The 19,219-nt window shown below is 41.2% G+C and overlaps 1 protein-coding gene and 1 long non-coding RNA gene across 2 annotated transcripts in view; one reads left to right on the plus strand and one right to left on the minus strand.

The window, feature by feature from the left end:
* Positions 1–1,185: 1,185 nt before the first annotated feature.
* LOC125973722 (NALCN channel auxiliary factor 1) overlaps positions 1,186–19,219 on the minus strand; it is a 48,932-nt gene continuing 30,898 nt past the window's right edge. Inside the window, exons 2-3 of the mRNA XM_049728181.2 lie at positions 4,811–4,982; positions 1,186–1,478 (exon numbers count right to left, since the gene is read on the minus strand). Of these exons, the coding sequence (XP_049584138.1) occupies positions 1,186–1,478; positions 4,811–4,982 (465 nt within the window). The remainder of the gene's footprint in view (positions 1,479–4,810; positions 4,983–19,219) is intronic.
* LOC125973724 (uncharacterized) lies at positions 1,278–3,059 on the plus strand. The gene is made up of 2 exons (XR_007483276.1): positions 1,278–1,368; positions 2,569–3,059. It is a non-coding gene; the product is annotated as an uncharacterized lncRNA (long non-coding RNA).

Raw genomic sequence — 19,219 nt, forward strand, 5'->3', positions numbered from 1 at the left:
ACCTGACTTCCCCAGCCCTGTTGTGTTCAAAGTAATTGTCGTTGCAATCTTCTTATCTGAAAGTAGGATATAGTGCTGCTGAGTGAAAGCACACGCAGTTGCAGAAATATCCTGCTTTGCTGGGTTCTGTGTGAAACTCACAAATGGCTAAATGTATGCTTTAACCACTGCAAGTTTAGGTGAGCTCTAAAAGAAACTAACAAACTTTAATTTGGGTTACGTTCGACAAATATCTTTGCTGTATTCTGCATAAAATGCACCAACTGATAAATGTCAGAAGTGACGTAGCAATTTTGCAGGATTTGAAGGTGAAAAAAGAAAATTAGGACGTTGACTTTGGGATTCTGAGTCACTGTGAGAAATTGCACACAGAAGCAGAAAGATCCCGCTTTGCCAGGTTCTGTGAAAAATGCACTAATGGATCAATGCAATTTGACAGGATCTCCGTGTGAAAGGCTACTAAGGCTTTAACTCTGTGTTGTGCAACTTGTGATCAGATCACCAAAGATGGAGTCTAAATCGGGCCGGCGCTTGTTATTGTATTCAATACCCTGTGTTGTTGAACAAACTGTGAGCAAAACAAAACAGTGAGGGCTCCACATAATCAGGTTAAAAAAAGGTCCTCAGGGTGTTTGCATAAACCAAAACCAAAAAATCCTAGCATACATTATTCTCGCAGCAAGTTGTTTTGTTTGTACACATCACCTCTCTAAGTACTTCTCCCCTGTCCGCCAAACAAACACAAAAGATGAGACGTCAGAAAGAGAATATGATTGTGGTGCTTCATCCAGGCAGTGCAACAGAAAATCATGAATCGGAACACAGTGTAAAAAAGCTTAAGTGAGAGAAACTCAGCCAGCAGGAAGCTGAATGTTCCCACTCAAAGGCTGTGGCATTGTCCCCTGTTCCTACCAAACGGGCTCGACGAACCCCTTCCCGCTTTTATTTATGTGTCTTGATTGGGTTTGTGTGTCTCTTGTGTCAAAGCGTCCCAGCGTTTTTTTTTTCTCTCCATTTGGCTAGGAAGTGTTGCCGCACAAGCGCACAGCTCCAGCAAAAAAACAAAACTGTGGCTGTATTTTTCCATCGTGGTTGCCATGGTGAAGGACATCCCCCCCCCCCCCCCCTTTTTACCCCCTCTCCATCCCACCACCTTGACAACCTCACGTCCTCCGAACGGCTCCGTCACTCCTCATTGGCAGGGCTCTCCTCCAGAGGCGCGATGGCGGGGAGGCCCAAGCCCGTTGCATTGTGGGATGCAGTGAGGCTGGCGAGGAGGACGAGCACCAGCAGGCAGAGTTTGAGGCGGCTGTTACACAGTCTGCACGCTGCCGAGGAGCTGAGGGAGGTTCGGTGCTGGCACGACGGGTGAGTTCTTTTCAGCGTCCCCCGGGAGGGGGTGTCCACTTTCCAGTCCCACCGCACGTCGCAGCACTCTGCCTTGGGGTCCACCCCTGATGGATGGTCCTGCAGCAACCCTGTCCACCGTGCACGGGGTGGGCGGCAGAGAAACATATTAAGCATTATACCACTGCCCCCGCACTCTGAGGCACAGTAGGAGTTATGTACATATTTAAAAAAAAACCTACTTTTTCCTTTTTAACTTGCAATGCTCTTTTATTGTGATGTACTGTACCCACTGGATATTAAATTTTGCGGCGTCAGCATTTTGCTGCAGCGATACCGATTCCGCTTCATAAGAATAAGACAAATGACCCAATAAGTTAGTCGTATCATTTGTTGTTGTTGTGTTAAGACAAAATACAACTCACAGTCTCATTGGTGTCGAGGTGCCACGTATCAGATTTATTTAAATATAACGCCATCATGCTTCACAATATGTCAGGTGTTCTTTTAGTGCAGTGTTGTATTGGCGACACACATACCTTTGGAAATTAAGGCCAAAAGGTTCAACCTCGGTTTCATCATACCATAACAAAATCTTCCAAACACATATGGGGAAAATGTTATGATCCGATGAAATCAGAAATCAATAAACACTGTTTCCATTTCACACCATAACACTGACGATTAACTCTCTGTCATAGTATCACAGCAGGAACAGTTTTGTAATCTTAGATAAAAAGTCTGTCCCTTGACAGCGCTTAACCGTTCACAATTTATAGTCAATCCTCTTTAAACCTCAAGGGATTATCGCTCTGTATTAGAGCAAGAAGCTTATTGATCTTGCATTATTGACCGGTCAAGCAGGAACATTATGATCTTTGTAAAGGTAGTGATCATATTACATGTGCAGATGTGCCTGATGAACGACAACTTCACGTTGTGCTTTGCTATCCATTTATTAGCATTAGCAGAATTTATTCAGCTCTTTTTACCTTTTTGCTTCCTTTGTAAAAACAATAAAGTAGGATTGTCATCAACATAATCATCGAGTGGTTAGTACGTTCGGTGTAAACTAAAATGACGTCATCACGATAGCATCTAGCGTGGACTTCATGTAAGGAGAGAGGAGGCACAGGAGGACACCTTATTTGCAGACAAACAACGTGGACAGAGGTGACACATATTGATGCGACTGCATGAATTTGTCACTCGTGTCCTCAGAAAGCCCGCCACAGTGGGAGATGAGGGCTGGAGCAAAAACTCCAGCAGCAAGTGATGAACCAACAGTGCGACCCATTCAGGGTCCATGGAGAATGAAGAGACAGCCCTGAGGACGTGACAAACTTGGCAAGAGGTCAATGGCGCCATCACTACGGCGAGGGTTAAACGCGTCCTTAAGGACACCACCGTGTCGGGAAGGTCGGGATAATTCGTACCTTGTGACGCGAGAGATAAAACTGTGGGGTCACACTGGGGAGAGGAACTCATATCTCAAAGGATAAAGAACCTGGCTGAAATACTTTTGAATGGAATGACTTGTTCTCAAAGCTATTTTAGAAGGTTGTAAATAGCCAATTGTCGTTTTTTTTTCTTCATCCTTACTTGCAAGAAAGTAGTTTAAACAAATCTAGTATGTTGTTAAAACAAATATATTACTGTATTGTGTCGAAATAAAAATGGAATAAAACTGCTACATATTTCCTCAAATAAAATGAATCTTGTATTTGCAAATATAAATCCTTTCCCCAAAATCGATTCCTCTTTTTAATCCCTTGAGGAAAACAGCAGGACGTTTTGAAAGAGGCTTTACTTTGAATAATAATACAATCTGTCATGGTAAATATTTGTTTTAATTAATTATTCTAATGTCTACAGACGAGAGGTGGCATCTCGAAAGGACATCAACAGGGGGAGATGTAGACAGGATGCTGTTGAACTTTTCAACTTTGGGTGAAATGAAGTGGGGATTGCAAAAATAATTATATTAGTGATTACAAAGTACTACCCCACATTATTATATACAAAAAAATAATTAGGTACTTCTCTGCTTATCTCTAATGTGTCGTTGAGAACATTCTCTGTAGCCTCCTGGCCACATAAATACAGAATTATTGTATACAATGCCAAGTGCTAAAAACAGCATTAGTACACAAACATCTATCTGTCAGAGGAGTTAATTTAGCCTTAATAAGTACGAAATAAAAATGAACGTATTGCCTCTGCAACTTACTCTGCACTCCTCAAATCCACCAGGGGGCGTCATCCATTTACAATATTCTTACTCTATTGTGTCTGCTCATGTCTGGCATGTGCAAAATTCACTGAACAAGTTTACCCATTCAACCTGCCATTGTGTGTTGAAGACTGGCATTCAAGAAAGTTCACAAAAACGTTGCATGCTGCTGTGCTCAGCCGCAGCACAGTGATTTGAAGTTATTTTCTAAAAAGGCTTATTCTGGCATCCAGCCGCAATATTAGGTACACCTAATGAGAGCCAATACAAGAACTATATCACATTCTGCCTTATACATGAAGTTCCCTCCAAAAATATTGGAACGGGAAGGTCAGTTCCTGTGTTGCCTTTGAGGTTTCTGATCAAAAGTTCACAATTCCTGCTTTTATTTCATAAAACCCACAGAGCCTCAATATAAGAACACACCATTAATTACAAAGTCTGTAATTACTTTTTTTTTTGTGGAATCTCACTGGAGCACCTCAAGAAAAACCATGCAGAACATACTAATTCCACTAGAGTCAGACCGAGAACTTGAGAACTGTGAGGCAGACAAGCTAACAATATTCCACACGCAGCTTGGAGCGACATACCGTCATTAATAATTACCACTCCCTCATGGCTGCATATTTTGCTTTTTCATTTTTCATGTGCCGCCTCACCTCTGCTCCTCTTACGATTCACTGCTCGTAACGGTCCTCCGCACCAGTCACCAGACTTCATTCAAACAATGCACAAACTCTACATGGGGAGTCTGAGCTGAGATTCAAATCGGGAACCCCTCGACTGTGAAGCAAACGTGTTCTACTGAGCTGCCCTTACAGCAATACAATTAATTAATGAAACATCACAAGGCTTTATTCATTCCAGCAGTGCCGCAAAGCAAACACTTTCCTGATCCTTCTTATATTTTTGGCAGGTGGGTGAATTATTTTTCTTTCATTTTAGTGCTGAACTCTTCTTGTATGACAGTTTGGAAATATTAAAATACTAACATGCTGGCACAATATAAGTTTTAAGAGGATGACAATTGAAACAATGCAGCAAATAAATTTACTTTTTATTATTTCCAATGGCTATAAATGCTTTACTGCTGCAGTCAATAATAAACATATTGAAGTGATATACTTTTTTGTTATATTGTAATCTATATTGTGAAAGTAATGCAAAGTATGAATTGATCATCTGTGATAGCGTATGGTCTTTTCAAAAGAGAATCAAGAAGCATACCTGTACATATAAAACTGGGGCTGCCTCCGTGAATGAGATCGTCATTGTCGGGCAGGATAAAGGGGCACCGCTTCTGCACCTCCAGGCAGTATTGACTACAGGGGATTCTCTTAGTGCAGTGCAACTGGGAGGTCTGGAAGTAGTGAGAACACAGCCACGGCTTGTACGCCAACTACAGGTGCGGGAGAACAGAGAAAAGACCAATGACATGAATTTTATTTTCACACTTTATAAACCAAAGATTTCATCCAGATGTTGTTTGACATCCAAGCTGACAAAATGCTGTTAGATTGTAAGGACCCTATCAATTTATGGGATTTTCCATTAAATTTAAGTCCGAATCAGTAGTTTGGTTTGATATTACAACTGCTGAATGTCCATATGCAAAGTAAATGCTGATATAGAAATTTGTGATAACACTTTGGCTGATAGCGAAAATGTGTATTGTCAGCAAAATGTGATGGAGATCATCGTCGGCATACAGGAATAGAAATATAGATCCAGGTTTGTTAATAGAAGATTATTGCACACGCTCTACAAGACCAAAAGGAAACAATGACTTATTGAAAAAAATAAATATAAAATAAAAATAATGACCAATTAATTTGATAATCGATTAGTTGCCAATTAAGCATGGCACCTGTAATAAGTATAAATTAAAATAAAAAAATAGATAAATAAATTGTATTCAGAAGAAATGGAACAATAGAATCAAAAGAATAAAATAATTATGTCAAATATAAAAAGTACACACAAAATAAAACAAAGTAATAAAAATCCCCATTGACAGGCAACCTTGGTTTGCTGTTGATAACAATTCAAAGAACATTACAGCACAACAAATGATATGTAATCACAACATGGCATAATTCATAGAGCGCCGTTTGCAAACAGGAACTCCTTTTCTTTCTCACCTATAATTTGGATAGTGTTGTGCTATTCTCTTCTTCACACAACAAGGTGGCAGACACACTATGTGCTCTTATTATCACCTGCAGCCATTAGCTGCTATTTCCTGTGAATCACTGCGAGGTCTGCAAGTTAAGCTAGCGCCTGCTGGGAGTTAATCGGTGCGCCTAAAAGCAAAGCAGAAAGTGCAGCGCACCGGGATGTAAAAAAAAAAAAAAAAAAAAAAAAAAAAAAAAAAACGCGGTGTAAATGTGTTTGCATATGTGTGATGTATTCATATTTGGTAGGAGTGACAGGAAAGTAGCAAGGATCCAAAAATAGCTGGAATGATTCTTAGTTCTGAACTTTCTATGTTCGTCGAGGATGATGTAAGATTTGAGACATAAAACCTGAAAATTAATGAATAACATTTATTTACAAATTATGAAATGGGACCATACCACTTTTCATCATTTGTGGGGTGGGACTGCACCACTGAATCTAGTGCAAAGGGAACATGAGAAAGAGTTGATTATTGTTTATTGTTGGCTTTTACTCCAAACCAACAAACCTCTCAGATGGGCAGAGTGTGTGTGTATAATCATCCCTTATGCTGCATGACATTTCCAATGACATCATTATTTAAATCCCGCTTTCAATAAACACAGTTGGGCGTCGCTTTATGCATGACCGATCGTGTCAACGTGCAAACGTATTTACACGCGGGCTAAAATGCCATGCGCTGATAATAATTACGTTTGAAATCAAAAGATAAGCTTGGCTGCGCCGTGCACACAGACAAACATGCACACACATTGGCCTTCTGCCTCATCTGATAGCAGAGTGGGAATGTCAGAAAATGTGCTTAGATGCCCCCATGTCATGGGCGCGTTAGGCTAATAGCCCGAAATGGATGCATGTGTGAGAATATGTGATTGTACACAGCAATCTTTTGTTCCCGCACTGACGGTTTCCATTTCATCTTAGCTGTTAGCGATAAAGACTGTTACAGTTATTTTCCAGCTAACATTACTAACCTCTGTAAAAGTATCCAGTGGTGTTTGTTTTCACAGAGACTCAGCAAAACTACCCCCAAGAAAAAGTGCATGGACGGCGCTCTGACTGGCTATTTTTGTTTATACACACGCACACAAATCAATGAGTCCAATGCTGACTCATCAATTGCTGGCAATGCTATAAGGAGGTGCCAGAGGCAATCATGATGACTGTTGCTCAAGATTACGGCTCAGAAAACATGCCTGAAGTTGACCTAAAACAGATGTTGTACATCACATATTGCTTATGAAGCTGAGGCCTGTTTGAACCATTCCTGGGATATGGTTGACCTCAAGTTGGTTTTCATTAACTTGAGTTACCAGGCCACCCTGTGCTGCCTCACAAAATGCTCATGCAAAAAATAAAAATGCCACTAGCATTAAAGACTACCGTATTTTCCGGACTATAAGGCGCACCGGACTATAAGGCGCACCTTCAATGAATGGCCCATTTTAAAACTTTGTCCTTATATAAGGCGCACCGGACTATAAGGCGCACCATTAATGCATCAGGTCAGATTTTTAAACCAAATCAAATCATTCTCCATTTTATCTTTTTTATTTCAACTTCAGACGCAACAAATTACTTTATAATCACAAAATAATAGTCTTTTTGATTCATGATTCATAGTCTTCAGCGGGCCACTTATGATTGATTTCATGACACAATGCTTCGGGCCAGTTTAAATTTAGGAATCTGGTCCATATATAAGGCGCACCGGACTATAAGGCGCACTGTCGGCTTTTGAGAAAATTTTAGGTTTTTAGGTGCGCCTTATAGTCTGGAAAATACGGTAACTTAAACGAACCCTTACGATATTGCAGATGTCTATTACGTGATGGCGTACCTAATGAAGTGTCCCGAAACCTGACCCTTTTTTTCCGTTCGCTTTGAGCCCCACTTAGAGCAGCTCTCCAACCATCGGTCTAGCATAGAAGCACAGAAAGGAGCGTCGATCCATCATGCAGCTGTCCTATCTCCAAGACGCTAATGGACACAGCCAGCTAGAGAGATAAAAATGGCTTGGAAATCTTGTCGGGAAGGAACCAAATCGCTCATAACTTCTCTTCACTCGCTTGGTCTTTTTTTTCTTTTAAACTGCTTTTTAAAGTAAGTGATTTTGAGGTCAGCCAACTAGCCTGCTGCCATTTCTGCTGCCGCACATTTTTCACACTGTCAAACGACTCTAACACGCACTCAAACCCGCAGGTTAGTTTGGCCGGCGGTCTCTTTTGTCACCTATCGATTGCGTAAAAAAAAAAAAAAAAAAAAAACTCAACTTTTTCCTTCCTTCGATCATTGTGAAGTTACTGCAAAGGTCATCCACTCCCGTGAATGCTTTAACTCTAAGGCGGTGAAAGAAAGGGATTAATTAAGGCCCTGCTAAGAGGGTTTTTAAAGGGAAACATTTTAAAAGCCTCATTAGTGGACACTCATTCTCTGTTAAAAGAATAAAATAAAGGGGAATGCTGCAGTGAGTGCATTGTGCTGCTAATGGAATGAAGAATATTTTTTTTTTGGGGGGGGGGGGAAATTTTATGTATCAAAAGTATTAGTGGTATCAGTACTTGGTATCGGTGACGACTCAAGGATTGAGTACTCATGCCCATCCCTGGTATAGACAGTATACGTTGCTCTTTTTTGTGATGCACTTGTTGTTGTTGCAGTTTCGATGTGCCTCTCATCCGTATCCTGCGCTTTCCTCACCCGCTCTGCGGGGACGAGATTCTCCGATTGGATTATTTAATTATAGTTAGGCTAATAAGATTGTAATTGATGGAAGACCTTTACTCTGCCCTGTGGTATTGGTCTTAAGTGGCCCTGCATGCTTTTGTCTTGTCAGCACTTTTTTTCAGAGGGGTAGGGGGGGGGGCAGTTACTGTAGCAGCTTGCAGCACAGCAGAAGTGTCGTATTCAACCATTTACATTTAAGCTCTTTTAGCTTCATGCAAATAATGGATTCCTATTGAAGCATGTAACCGTAAAAGTACTGCTTTGAAGATAATGTACCAATACTGTTCCCATTTTGCTTCAAATTGATTATTGATCCAATTGTTTATTTAGTTTTGTGATTTCTTTAGTAGAGTGAACACGCAAGTCTATTGAAATCACCACAGAGAAATAAATAGCATGCTCCCTTCAGGGTGTTCCGCTTTGAAATATGCTTCCTTTGTTTTTGTCACAAACCAACAAAAGGAGAGGGGCCATTTCAGTATTTATTTTAATCAAAAGATTAATCAGTGAAGACACTGTCCGCTGCAGGCGAATGTAATTACCTCCAGATGCACTCAGACGTTATGATTATGATGATTTATTATTATTATCATTATTATCATTATCATTATTATCATTAGTAGTAGTAGTATCGGGGTTATTATTCGGTGAAACCTCTGCTCAAGGCCTCTGATGAAATGAGCTGACCGCTCGAGCGGCGAAACGTCACAACTCATATGGAGGGTGTGATCTAGTGGCAGTCGGCGAGGAAACACACACACGAGCACGTACACACGTGAACATCCACACACACTTCCACTGGCACTGCAGCAAAGCTCCCTGAGATTTCCAATACAAAAGCCAAGGTCGAATGGCAAAGGTTGCACGACCGTAAGGTTAATTTAAACATTGGAAAACATACAGTGAAGATTGGAAACGACTAAGCGCTGTTACTCCCTCTGACAGTTTGAAGCTTTTAACATGCGAGAAAAATCTATTTTTCTGGCATTTTCCACTGCCAAATCAAATCATGCATGCTCGTAAATGACAACTGAGGGGCTCCACGGTTTAACAACATAATAATATTTGAAGGATATGAACGATGGATTGATGGTTTCATATGTAAACAAATATTCCGAAACTGTGTCTTATAGCCCGGACTCTCTGTACAGCAATCCTCCACGTATTTGTGAATTCACATCTTCACGTTTGCTAAACAAAACAGCAGCACTGACCAAAGCACATAAACAGTTGAAGCTGTTAATAAAGGGGTTCCCTGTGCAGTATTAAAATGATCCAAATAATATTAGGCGTGCCAATGTTTATTTCCCATTCTTTTGTTCAATTATATATTCTATCTGTATTATTCCCAAACTGCATGATTGGGAATAAATATAGAAATATGTTTATTTCTCCGATTTTCGCTCTCGTCATCGTGTAATAATGGAAAGCCATATCGAAGTATACATATGACATGCTTGAAACCGTAAAATAGCGCGTAACCTTAAGCTCCTCACAATGACAAAGTTACGATTAACACCCCGAAAAATTCATTTGATGTTGTTGGCTTTTTCTGTTATTGGGTTGCATTTAAATGCAAAAGCGAAGCTTCACATAAAAGGCATCATAAAAGTGTGGTACAGACACTCGCTATCACATAAATGTATTATGAAACCACAAAAGCTGGCATTTTAACAGGCCTGTTGAAGTAGACTTCCTATTTCCACTGTACACGCACATCAGTGAGTCAATAAACGCAAACCAAGCGTGAAGTTAGACGTCGGGCGGGCAAAAAAACAAACTGTTAGTTTATTGTTGCATCCACTTAATATCATTGTGGCAGACGTCAGTGGCTGCAATGTGTGTAATGTGAAGGGAATGACTGCTGTGTATTGACAACCGTGGGGCACCAGCACCTTTAAAGCACGCCGACTGTGTCAACAGCAAATAAAAACACACAATGTCTCGTAAATCGTGATATAGTGCAACACAGTAGCAAAGTAGCCCAAAAAAATTATATCGATATGATGATGCTGATGAGCATAATATTAAAATTGCATTTTGGTAACAATATTCATTATATTATTCCTGCAAAATAAAAAAAATAAACCTTCAAGGTCCTTTGTGCTGACTAGGGTATAATTCACACTGACATGTAGAAGTGATAATTAATGTGACAGAGATCATTATTTTGAGGCATGTATGTGCGTGCATGCATGTTATGAGAGCGACCCGTCTTAGCTGTAGCCTGCAGGACCAGTCAAAGGACAGGCTACGACTGGTCGTCGTATTGCGCCAACAACCACGCAGTGCTGTCATGTGTAGTCACACACACGCACATGCATAACCTTCACATATATTGTTTGACATCCTTCGGCTGTTGTGTAGTGATGAGACTCAAAATAAACAGAGTCTCGCTGTGACACTTGTGCCTGAGAACAGAACATTGCTGATTTGACCTCGTCCACAACTGCCTCAGACAACTTGCGTCAACTCGAATTCAAAATGGACAGAGATCTTGCTCCTACGTGTGAACTCAGAGTTGTGAAAATTAAATCAAATTTAGTCCTAATTAAAAAATAAATATGTGGTTGCTTAAAGTGAAACGCTGGGAAAATCCTTCATTTTTCTATTGCATATACTGCCCAAGGTCTCTTGACTCTGAGGTAGAGAATCTATCTTGTTAAAAAAATAAATAAATAGATCAACTGCTTTGACATACAGAAATAATCATGTTGGAAAGAACCCAAAGAAACATTTCAGGGCTACTAGCCAGTAAGTAGTGATTGCAAAACCATATACTGGTTATTTATCAATGAAGTGAAAGTAAGTCTTTGTCAACTATATTCTTATGGTAGGGCAAAGAGAGAACTTATCATAAATCATTGTGAGGGTTTGAATGGACAAAGTGAATGAAAAGCATTTTCCTCTGGAGGGGGGGGGGCAAATATAAAGTGCAGATGGTGTAGGAGTCTCTAAAAAGCAAGAAGGGGACAGCATCTGTGCAAGAATCACCATGTGACTTGGAAGTGTACACTTGTGAGCTATAACAGAAGTGCTTTCAACAACAGGAATTGAATGCATCACACTCCCCTGCTTTTTGCTTTAAAGCTTGTCATGGGGTTTTATTGTTGTGTTAGTCTTTGGTGCAATTTAGGCATAGCATTCGTATTAATTGTCATAAAAACACGACACTTATGTCAGTGGAATCTGTCGGATAATGCTGTTTTTATGTAACGCAATTCATCTTTCACGCACTAGGAACATACTTAAATGGACTTAAGTGCATTTCAGATAGTACATTTATTGACAATAAGTCCATGAGATGAATTGGTGAATTGGCAAATGACCACATTTGCCACCTCTGGTAGTCAATACTAAAATGCTCAAATGGCAACATTGCCTTCAAAGTCCGTGTGAAATGCAAAAGGTCACGAGGGGGCCTTGCTACTCGATAAGCCTGCGAGCGTCAGCTTTTGACCTCACGGGACATCAAAGCAACAGGGGAGCCTTCACTTTTAATTAGATGCTGATAGTAAGATCAATGTACCGCTGAAACGGGCGTGGAGGAGATCAAATCCAATAACCACGAGGGCGGCTAAAAGCTCAGGATAACTCCCTTCCTGCAACACCGTCCAATGATATATGGAGGTCACGTGACTCGCTGCACAGCTACTATGATGGAATACTTCATCTGGAAATGAATCTATCTTTTTGCTGCTGTTAAATATAGCCATTAAGGGATCTGCTGGAGCTTCCGAAGGCACCATACACACAGGCACCAGCGGAGGAGACAAAAGATGCTTCATCATTTGGTTCCGTAAATGTAAAATCAACCACCCCGAGCATGTCCAAACACCAGATTATAAGGTTAAAAGAGCTTGTCAAGAGCTTTAAGCGTACAAAATAAGTAGTTGGACGACCACCTCATTTTCACCCCGTGCAAATGCAAAAAAAAAAAAAAGCATAATTATCTGTCAACAGCATTTTCGCACGTTTAGCAATTAAGTCCAATATACTATGATTTGCGGTAAAGCCATGCATAAACATGTATGGACACATGTGAGTTAATCAGCACATGGGCAGCATATATAGCTATATAGGAAATGGTGTTAATGGAGATCTGGTCTGGACCTGCCCGGGGGGACCGATGCAAACAACTCTCGACCCAACACATTAATGCACAGACACAAACCTCACAAAAGTGATTTTTTTTTTTCTAAGCATTATCTTCCGCAGACCAGAACAAAACACCGAAAACATCACACAGTACGCTACGCTTATTTTCATTTTAAAAAAATGAAATAGACACAAGTAAGACGCTTGACTCTTGAGAGTAACATTATATTGATTCACTTTGACTGCAATTCACAGTGATGACTTGGCGTTGCAACTCCAACAGTTTAACCACGTTTTAAAATGAAAGACTGCTGATTACATTTGACATTTATTCACGAGCAAGACAGAAACGTCTTTCTTGGTATCGATTATGTAAACTTAGCAACCTCGCTTCACTCAGTGCTGCTTTCTGCATCATCTTGTGAGATTCACTTTTGAGTCGAATGGGGCCCAACAGGCTTCTACGGTGGTCTTGTAGGGTCAAGCTCGTAACTATCAATTAATAGAAGTTGCCGTGTTACTCAAATACTTTCTATACAGCATACACAGTACAGTATTAGGCAACCTATCCTCGAACGTGTCACTGTTGCTATTTCCCGGTGTTGATTACAGTATTTCTCCAAATATTGCCATGACACGACGCGAGCTGCGTCGGGGTAATCTTTGAAGCCAGCCGTGGCAGATGACAGCAAGCGTGACATCCAGCCAGCATCAGAGTGAAAGTTTCAAGTTTTAACGTCAAAAACTCCTCTGAAAATAAAAGCCCGCAGCCTGCTTTGACTGATAACAAGTAATTATTATACACTAGGACATGGAATGTAGAGAATTATTATACAGTAAGACAAAATGTCGAAACATGTGTCATGAGAGTCACAAACTAATTCCCTTTGTAAACATGAACGAGACACAAAAGTGAGTGACTACAAGAACTGTTGAAATAGTAAACGTAAGAAGACACTATGAACCTTCGCAAACAGTGGCAAATGTGGTTTCTTTAAACATAAACTCTGCACCCATGCTTCCTTATGCACATATTGGAACGTAAACATGGATGAAATCAAAGAATCGGAGGGTGCGGAGAGTGTGTGACAGTTTGTGATCAAAGGTAAGGCGAAGAACAAGAGCTGCAATGACTCAACTCACGTCAGCCAGGCTGCTCTTCTAACCTACTTTTCGCTCTCGAGCTGTGAGAGACTTTATTGTGCAAGGAGGTACACAGCCCGGCCCCGCTGCTTTAGAGGCCAACTTCTTGTTCAGCTCAAGTATGAAAGGCAAAAATAAATATAGGTACCTTGAGATAAGATTGACCTATGATGACTTGTGACCTGACAAAAATGAAAGGGACTTGAGACACAGCTAACTAAACAGTGTTTATTGTTCATTTTGCATGCTCGGTTTAAAAAACAAATATCAAAAGAATAAGGTTACGTATGCAAGCGCACGCTGAGACTTCCACTGGCATGATTAGAGGATTCGCCTGTCAATCTGGGAATGGCACTGTCATGATTGGAGGATTAGCCTGTGAATCACTTTAAACCCCTCCCTCACTACAGAGAATCACGTAGTCTCATATCAGCAATGTGGTTGCTTTCTGTTTTAACTTAAAATGTGGAAAATTAGCCCAATTGCACCAACAAGGTCACACGGGCGAGGCTTTGCGTTGACGACAGCTCGCCCCCTCCCTCCCTCCCCAAAAAGTGGAGACATTTAAACAGGCCATATTCAGTCGTACAATCTATTTGTCAGTGGGCGGGTGAGGAGGAGGCCTGATGGCGGCGAGGGTGGGTGGGTGGGTGGATGGGAGAAGTAAACCTTAGAAGAGGAGAGACTGGAGATAAATTGTTCATCCCTCCCTTCCGTCGCTCCCTTCTGCGTCACTCTCTCTCAGGACGACTGTGTGCATCTGTGTGTGTGTGCCTGCCTGTGTGTGTGCGTATGAGACTGCAGCTAGATTCTGATGTTCTCATTTATCTCTTAATGATTGGGTTAGTATGCAGTTTGTGCTCTGCAATGCTGCGCTTAGACAGAAAGCAAGATCACAGGGGCGCGTACACCGCCAGATGAAATGATTAACACACACATGGACACACACATGGACACACACGCACACATATCTGAGCCTGTTGCCAAGACGCGTCCTGAAATATAGTTTGCAAAGCAAATATACATAGAATATGTATGTCAGGCATATGCACCACTCACATCACATAAAGTGGGAGGGGGTTGTAATGACAAATGACATTACCACGCGTACTTAAAAGTCTACCATGAGTGTCGTTTCATCATTTGAATATTTCATTCGGTGCCAATTACAAGCTTGTTTACTTATTAATCTGATTGCCGCTGCCAGAACGACATCAAGCGCTGTATGAGAGACAGAGGGAGAGAGAGATGAGAGAGAGAGAGAGCAAAGCGGCTCCCACACTGCCAGTGGAAAGAAAAAAAAAAAAAAGGATCTGATTTCACTAAATGGCAATAACGTCGCTTAAAAGTAGATCATGTTTTAATATGTGAGTGGTGAAGCAACTTGCATGGAGAACAGTGAAACAAAAAGCAAATTGACCGTTAACTAAAATCATTGTTTTTTTTAAATTATAGTAGCTTAGCAACGGTAACTAGGCATGGCAGGCCTGCAAAGCGACGGATTTCCATGGCGCAGAGGTGTTACTGTATGGGGCTCTGGAGAGTCACACTCCAAGCATAGCGGCGGCTTAGTGACTGAGAAATCCAAAAATGGGTTTAAGAAAATGTTTTGGAAAATGAAAGTCACAATGGAGGGGGTATTATGGAGATTTCATGTCATAAACCATGAGGGGGATTAACGAGAAAGAAAAGCCAAAATGAAACCAAATCGTAGAACAACGCTGGAATGACCACGAGTGCTTGATGCCAGCAGTTGAATAACGTTGTCATTCATTAACTTGCATGCTTGTCAATGCGGTTGTAGTCTTAGTGAAAAGCAATCTCTATTAATGTCCTTCCTTTATGTTGTGGCATCATTATCTTTCTTGTACCCTCAAGTAAAATGATCCATTAAAGAGTGTCACTGAACGCTCATTACTTCAACCTCACTGCCAAGCTCTCCACCAGCCTTCACAAAGATGATCATGCTTGCTTTTGATTATGCACATTTGTATCTCAAGGCATCTTTCACCATTGAAATGAAGGAAAATGCTATTAATCCGTTCCAGCTAAACATTGTGTTTATTCTAGAATAATAATATTTGCATTTGATTATTGTTATGTCTGTCTACATGAATGGCATCACCGTTTGTGTTCAAATAACCTGCTTAAAGGTTTCAAAGGTTAGCGGTTTCATCCATTTAAGTTCCTTATAATAACAGATATGAATACAGCTTGTCATAGAGTCATATTTTTTCCCAGACGAATTTATAAGATTGGCACGAGTTTTGAGCTAAGTAAAAAATATTCATGCTGGAATGTCATGTCACAATCATATCAGGGATTTAAAGTTCGCCCAAAATTAATGTAGGGAGAATTTTTAAAGATACGGCGCACATCTTAGTTTGAGAGCCCCTCAACTGCTCTGAAAATCATATGAATGTAAATGAGACTCATGAATGGCACATGCATTTGCAGATGTAGTTTGTTTTTACTTTACCTGCTGATTCCCCCCACCCACTTAAAAGTCAAAGCGATTCCTCCGGGATAGATGGCTCAGCTTGATATTTGCAGCAAACATTGGAGGCGCTATTCATCTAAGCTATATATCCCGTTACAAGTGGCCGTGTAGGTAGACGCTGTCGTAACGTCCTCTCGCTGCCTCATTACAACTAAAGGGCTCTTTCCAACCACTCTCATCTCATATTGCAATATATGTACACACATTACACGCACAGGTGTGAATGTGACTGTACCGACGTACCCTGCCTCTCACCTGACGTTGGCTGTGATAGGCTCCAGCTCAATTGCAACCCCAGTGAGGGACAAGACATGGAAAAGATGGACGGCTGGATGTTTAAAATGACAATGTGCCCTTTCAAGGCTCCCCTCGTCACATGCAATATTCCATGGCTGTAATTCTCTTGGGGTGAGATGACAAAAGCAGCATATGATAGCCAAGTAGGCTAAAATAGAGCTGGCCTCAAGGCTACTCACTACTGCTTAGGGGAGTTGATATATGAGAGGATGAGAGGAGATCAGGAGGGAGGAGAGCCGCAGGTGGCGGTGGGAGGGCGGGATTCTGAGAATAGTAACAAGAGTACAGTACGGCTTTAGCGATAAAGACGTGATGCCGTTTGGGCATGTATGCAGGAAAAGGTGATTTTTGTTGAAAGGGACTGACTCGGTCCCCAGGTCAGGCTCTTGATAATCCGCCCATTTTCCACTTTGCTGCCTCCATTGTGAGCAGGAGAGAAGACGGGAACTCTCTGTGCACTCTGCTCCACTTGCAAACACATGCTTCACATAATAAAGGCTAATATGCCAATTCAGCCTCATCAAGTGCATTTTGTCCCATTCGCCGCTAATCACTGTCACCCACTCATATACAGCTAGTCTAATGAGGAGCGCCTCTCGCCAACTGTCTGCATTGGAAGGAGGTGCGAGCGCCTCCTCTGTGCTGAGGAATGATAGATAACGCATAGCTCAGGCTAATTACTGTATTGGCAACAAAGCATGATAGCATCTCTCCATCCTTTTTAAAACAATTATATATAATCAATGTTATATTTGTTTTGATTTATGAAGAAAACGATTCATTTGCAGTAACAAAAATGAATCACAAGTGTGCTTTACAATGACACGAGTAACAATAAAAGTAAGCTGATACCGTGAAGTGGAAACTCAAGATAATAAAATTGTATTTTCCGTCCGCATCAAAACAGAAACATGACAGCTTATAAGGAAAAAAAAAAAAAAATCTAAAGAATTATTCCTAAAAACTCACTCTGCAAGCTTATCTGCATGGGATCAACAAAGTTGATGGTGATTGCATCTCCGTTCATGGTTAATTCAACCAAATCATAATTACTTTATGAATGAAATAGAATGAGCTGACTGCTGACTAAAATTGGACAACCGGAAACAGTAGATGGTAGACATAAATACGGCTATATCTTGGCTGCTTGGTATAATGAGGCGAAAGCAATATAAACAAACATTAATACAAGACAAAAAACGGGAATTAGTCAGTTGTATCTTAATGTGAAGTGATATTTTAGGAGTGCACAATTTGCACTTTTATGAGAATTAATGTTAGAATGCCACTTGACCAGCAAAATGGAAATTTGGGTAATCGTGTCTTTGTCTTTAGCCTTGGAGAAGCAGCATGTGGTGGTTCATTGACCAAGGTTAATCTCGAACAATCTGTTCCGAGTGATTGTACAATTTTGTGTCTCCATTTAGGACCGAGCTGGCAATTCAACAATTCATTGAACAGAAGCATGGAGGAGAAGAAGGAAACTCAAAAAGGTCCTTCAAGGCCTTGAAACGTTGGACCTCAGAACTGTGTGGCAAAAATCTGCATCCATTTTTCAATCATAGTTCCAATCGTTATTTCTTAAAGGTTACATTTAATTTAGATTCTGAACAGTGTTCCCCTAACATTAGAGTCTACCCGACTCCATGAAAAAATCTGCTTTATGCTTAAATCAAGACTTTGTTTACTGCCGTCATTTGTCACTATGCTGCTCATTTCCTCCGCCTACTTTAATAATACCACAAGTCAAAACCGAGACAAAGCGTACTTCATTCCGCCAACCCGAGTAATATCAGAGGATGGCAACATTGCTGGCGGAGTCATTTATCGGCACATTTTTGCATAGTCACAATCCCAAACGCGCCATTCCATTATGCAAATGAGCCTCCAAGAGCAGCTCCTTGGAATGAATGAAAGCGAGGCAGACATTTATGAAGAGCACATACTGTATGTGAGGGACGTGAGCATGTCGGCAAAGAGACTCACGCATTTACTGTTGCCGCAACCGCGGCGCTGACCCTGAAATTGTTCCTGTGGCAACAATGAAGGCTCTCATGCAGGGTTCTTTGCATCATCAGCCAATCACTAGCAATCCGCCGACAAGGCCTCTAAACATCTCCTGTTGCACGTACATTGACCACATCTTGTCCTTTCCACTACTCTCTTCCCGAGCGAGCGCTGGCATTCCCAACATTTGCATTTAAATTGAAAACAGGCCGAGTAAATCCTTAATTCCCTGAATATCCACAGTCCCGCGTGACCCCACTCCACTGTGTCCTCCCACGTAGATCTACAAGAACAGCGCAATCTTTTCCTCCTCCCCCCACACCTTCTCATCCTACACTTCCTCCCCCGCATACACACGCTCATGCACATACATGATGCCGAACAGGCTGGACACGCCGGTGACGACTTGTCCCGTCATTAATGTGGAGGCAATGACTCCTGCACCGCCGGGAGCTCTTTGCTTGCTTATTGACGACTCTATTACGTGGGGTCCATGGGGACGCTTTGTGTGCACGCGTGTGCGTGTGTGTGTATGGACACGGCCTTTCATCAGGCAAGGTAATGGTGCTTGGGGGTCTGAATGAAATGACATCATTTTAGAGCCCTGCTTTCTTTCAACACAACATTGTATCGTATCAATATCTTGTAAGTAAGTCAGGAAAACCCTTTTATTAAAAAAAGGGATC

Source organism: Syngnathus scovelli, chromosome 8, assembly GCF_024217435.2.
Source record: "Syngnathus scovelli strain Florida chromosome 8, RoL_Ssco_1.2, whole genome shotgun sequence".
NCBI classification, from domain to species: Eukaryota; Metazoa; Chordata; class Actinopteri; order Syngnathiformes; family Syngnathidae; genus Syngnathus; species Syngnathus scovelli.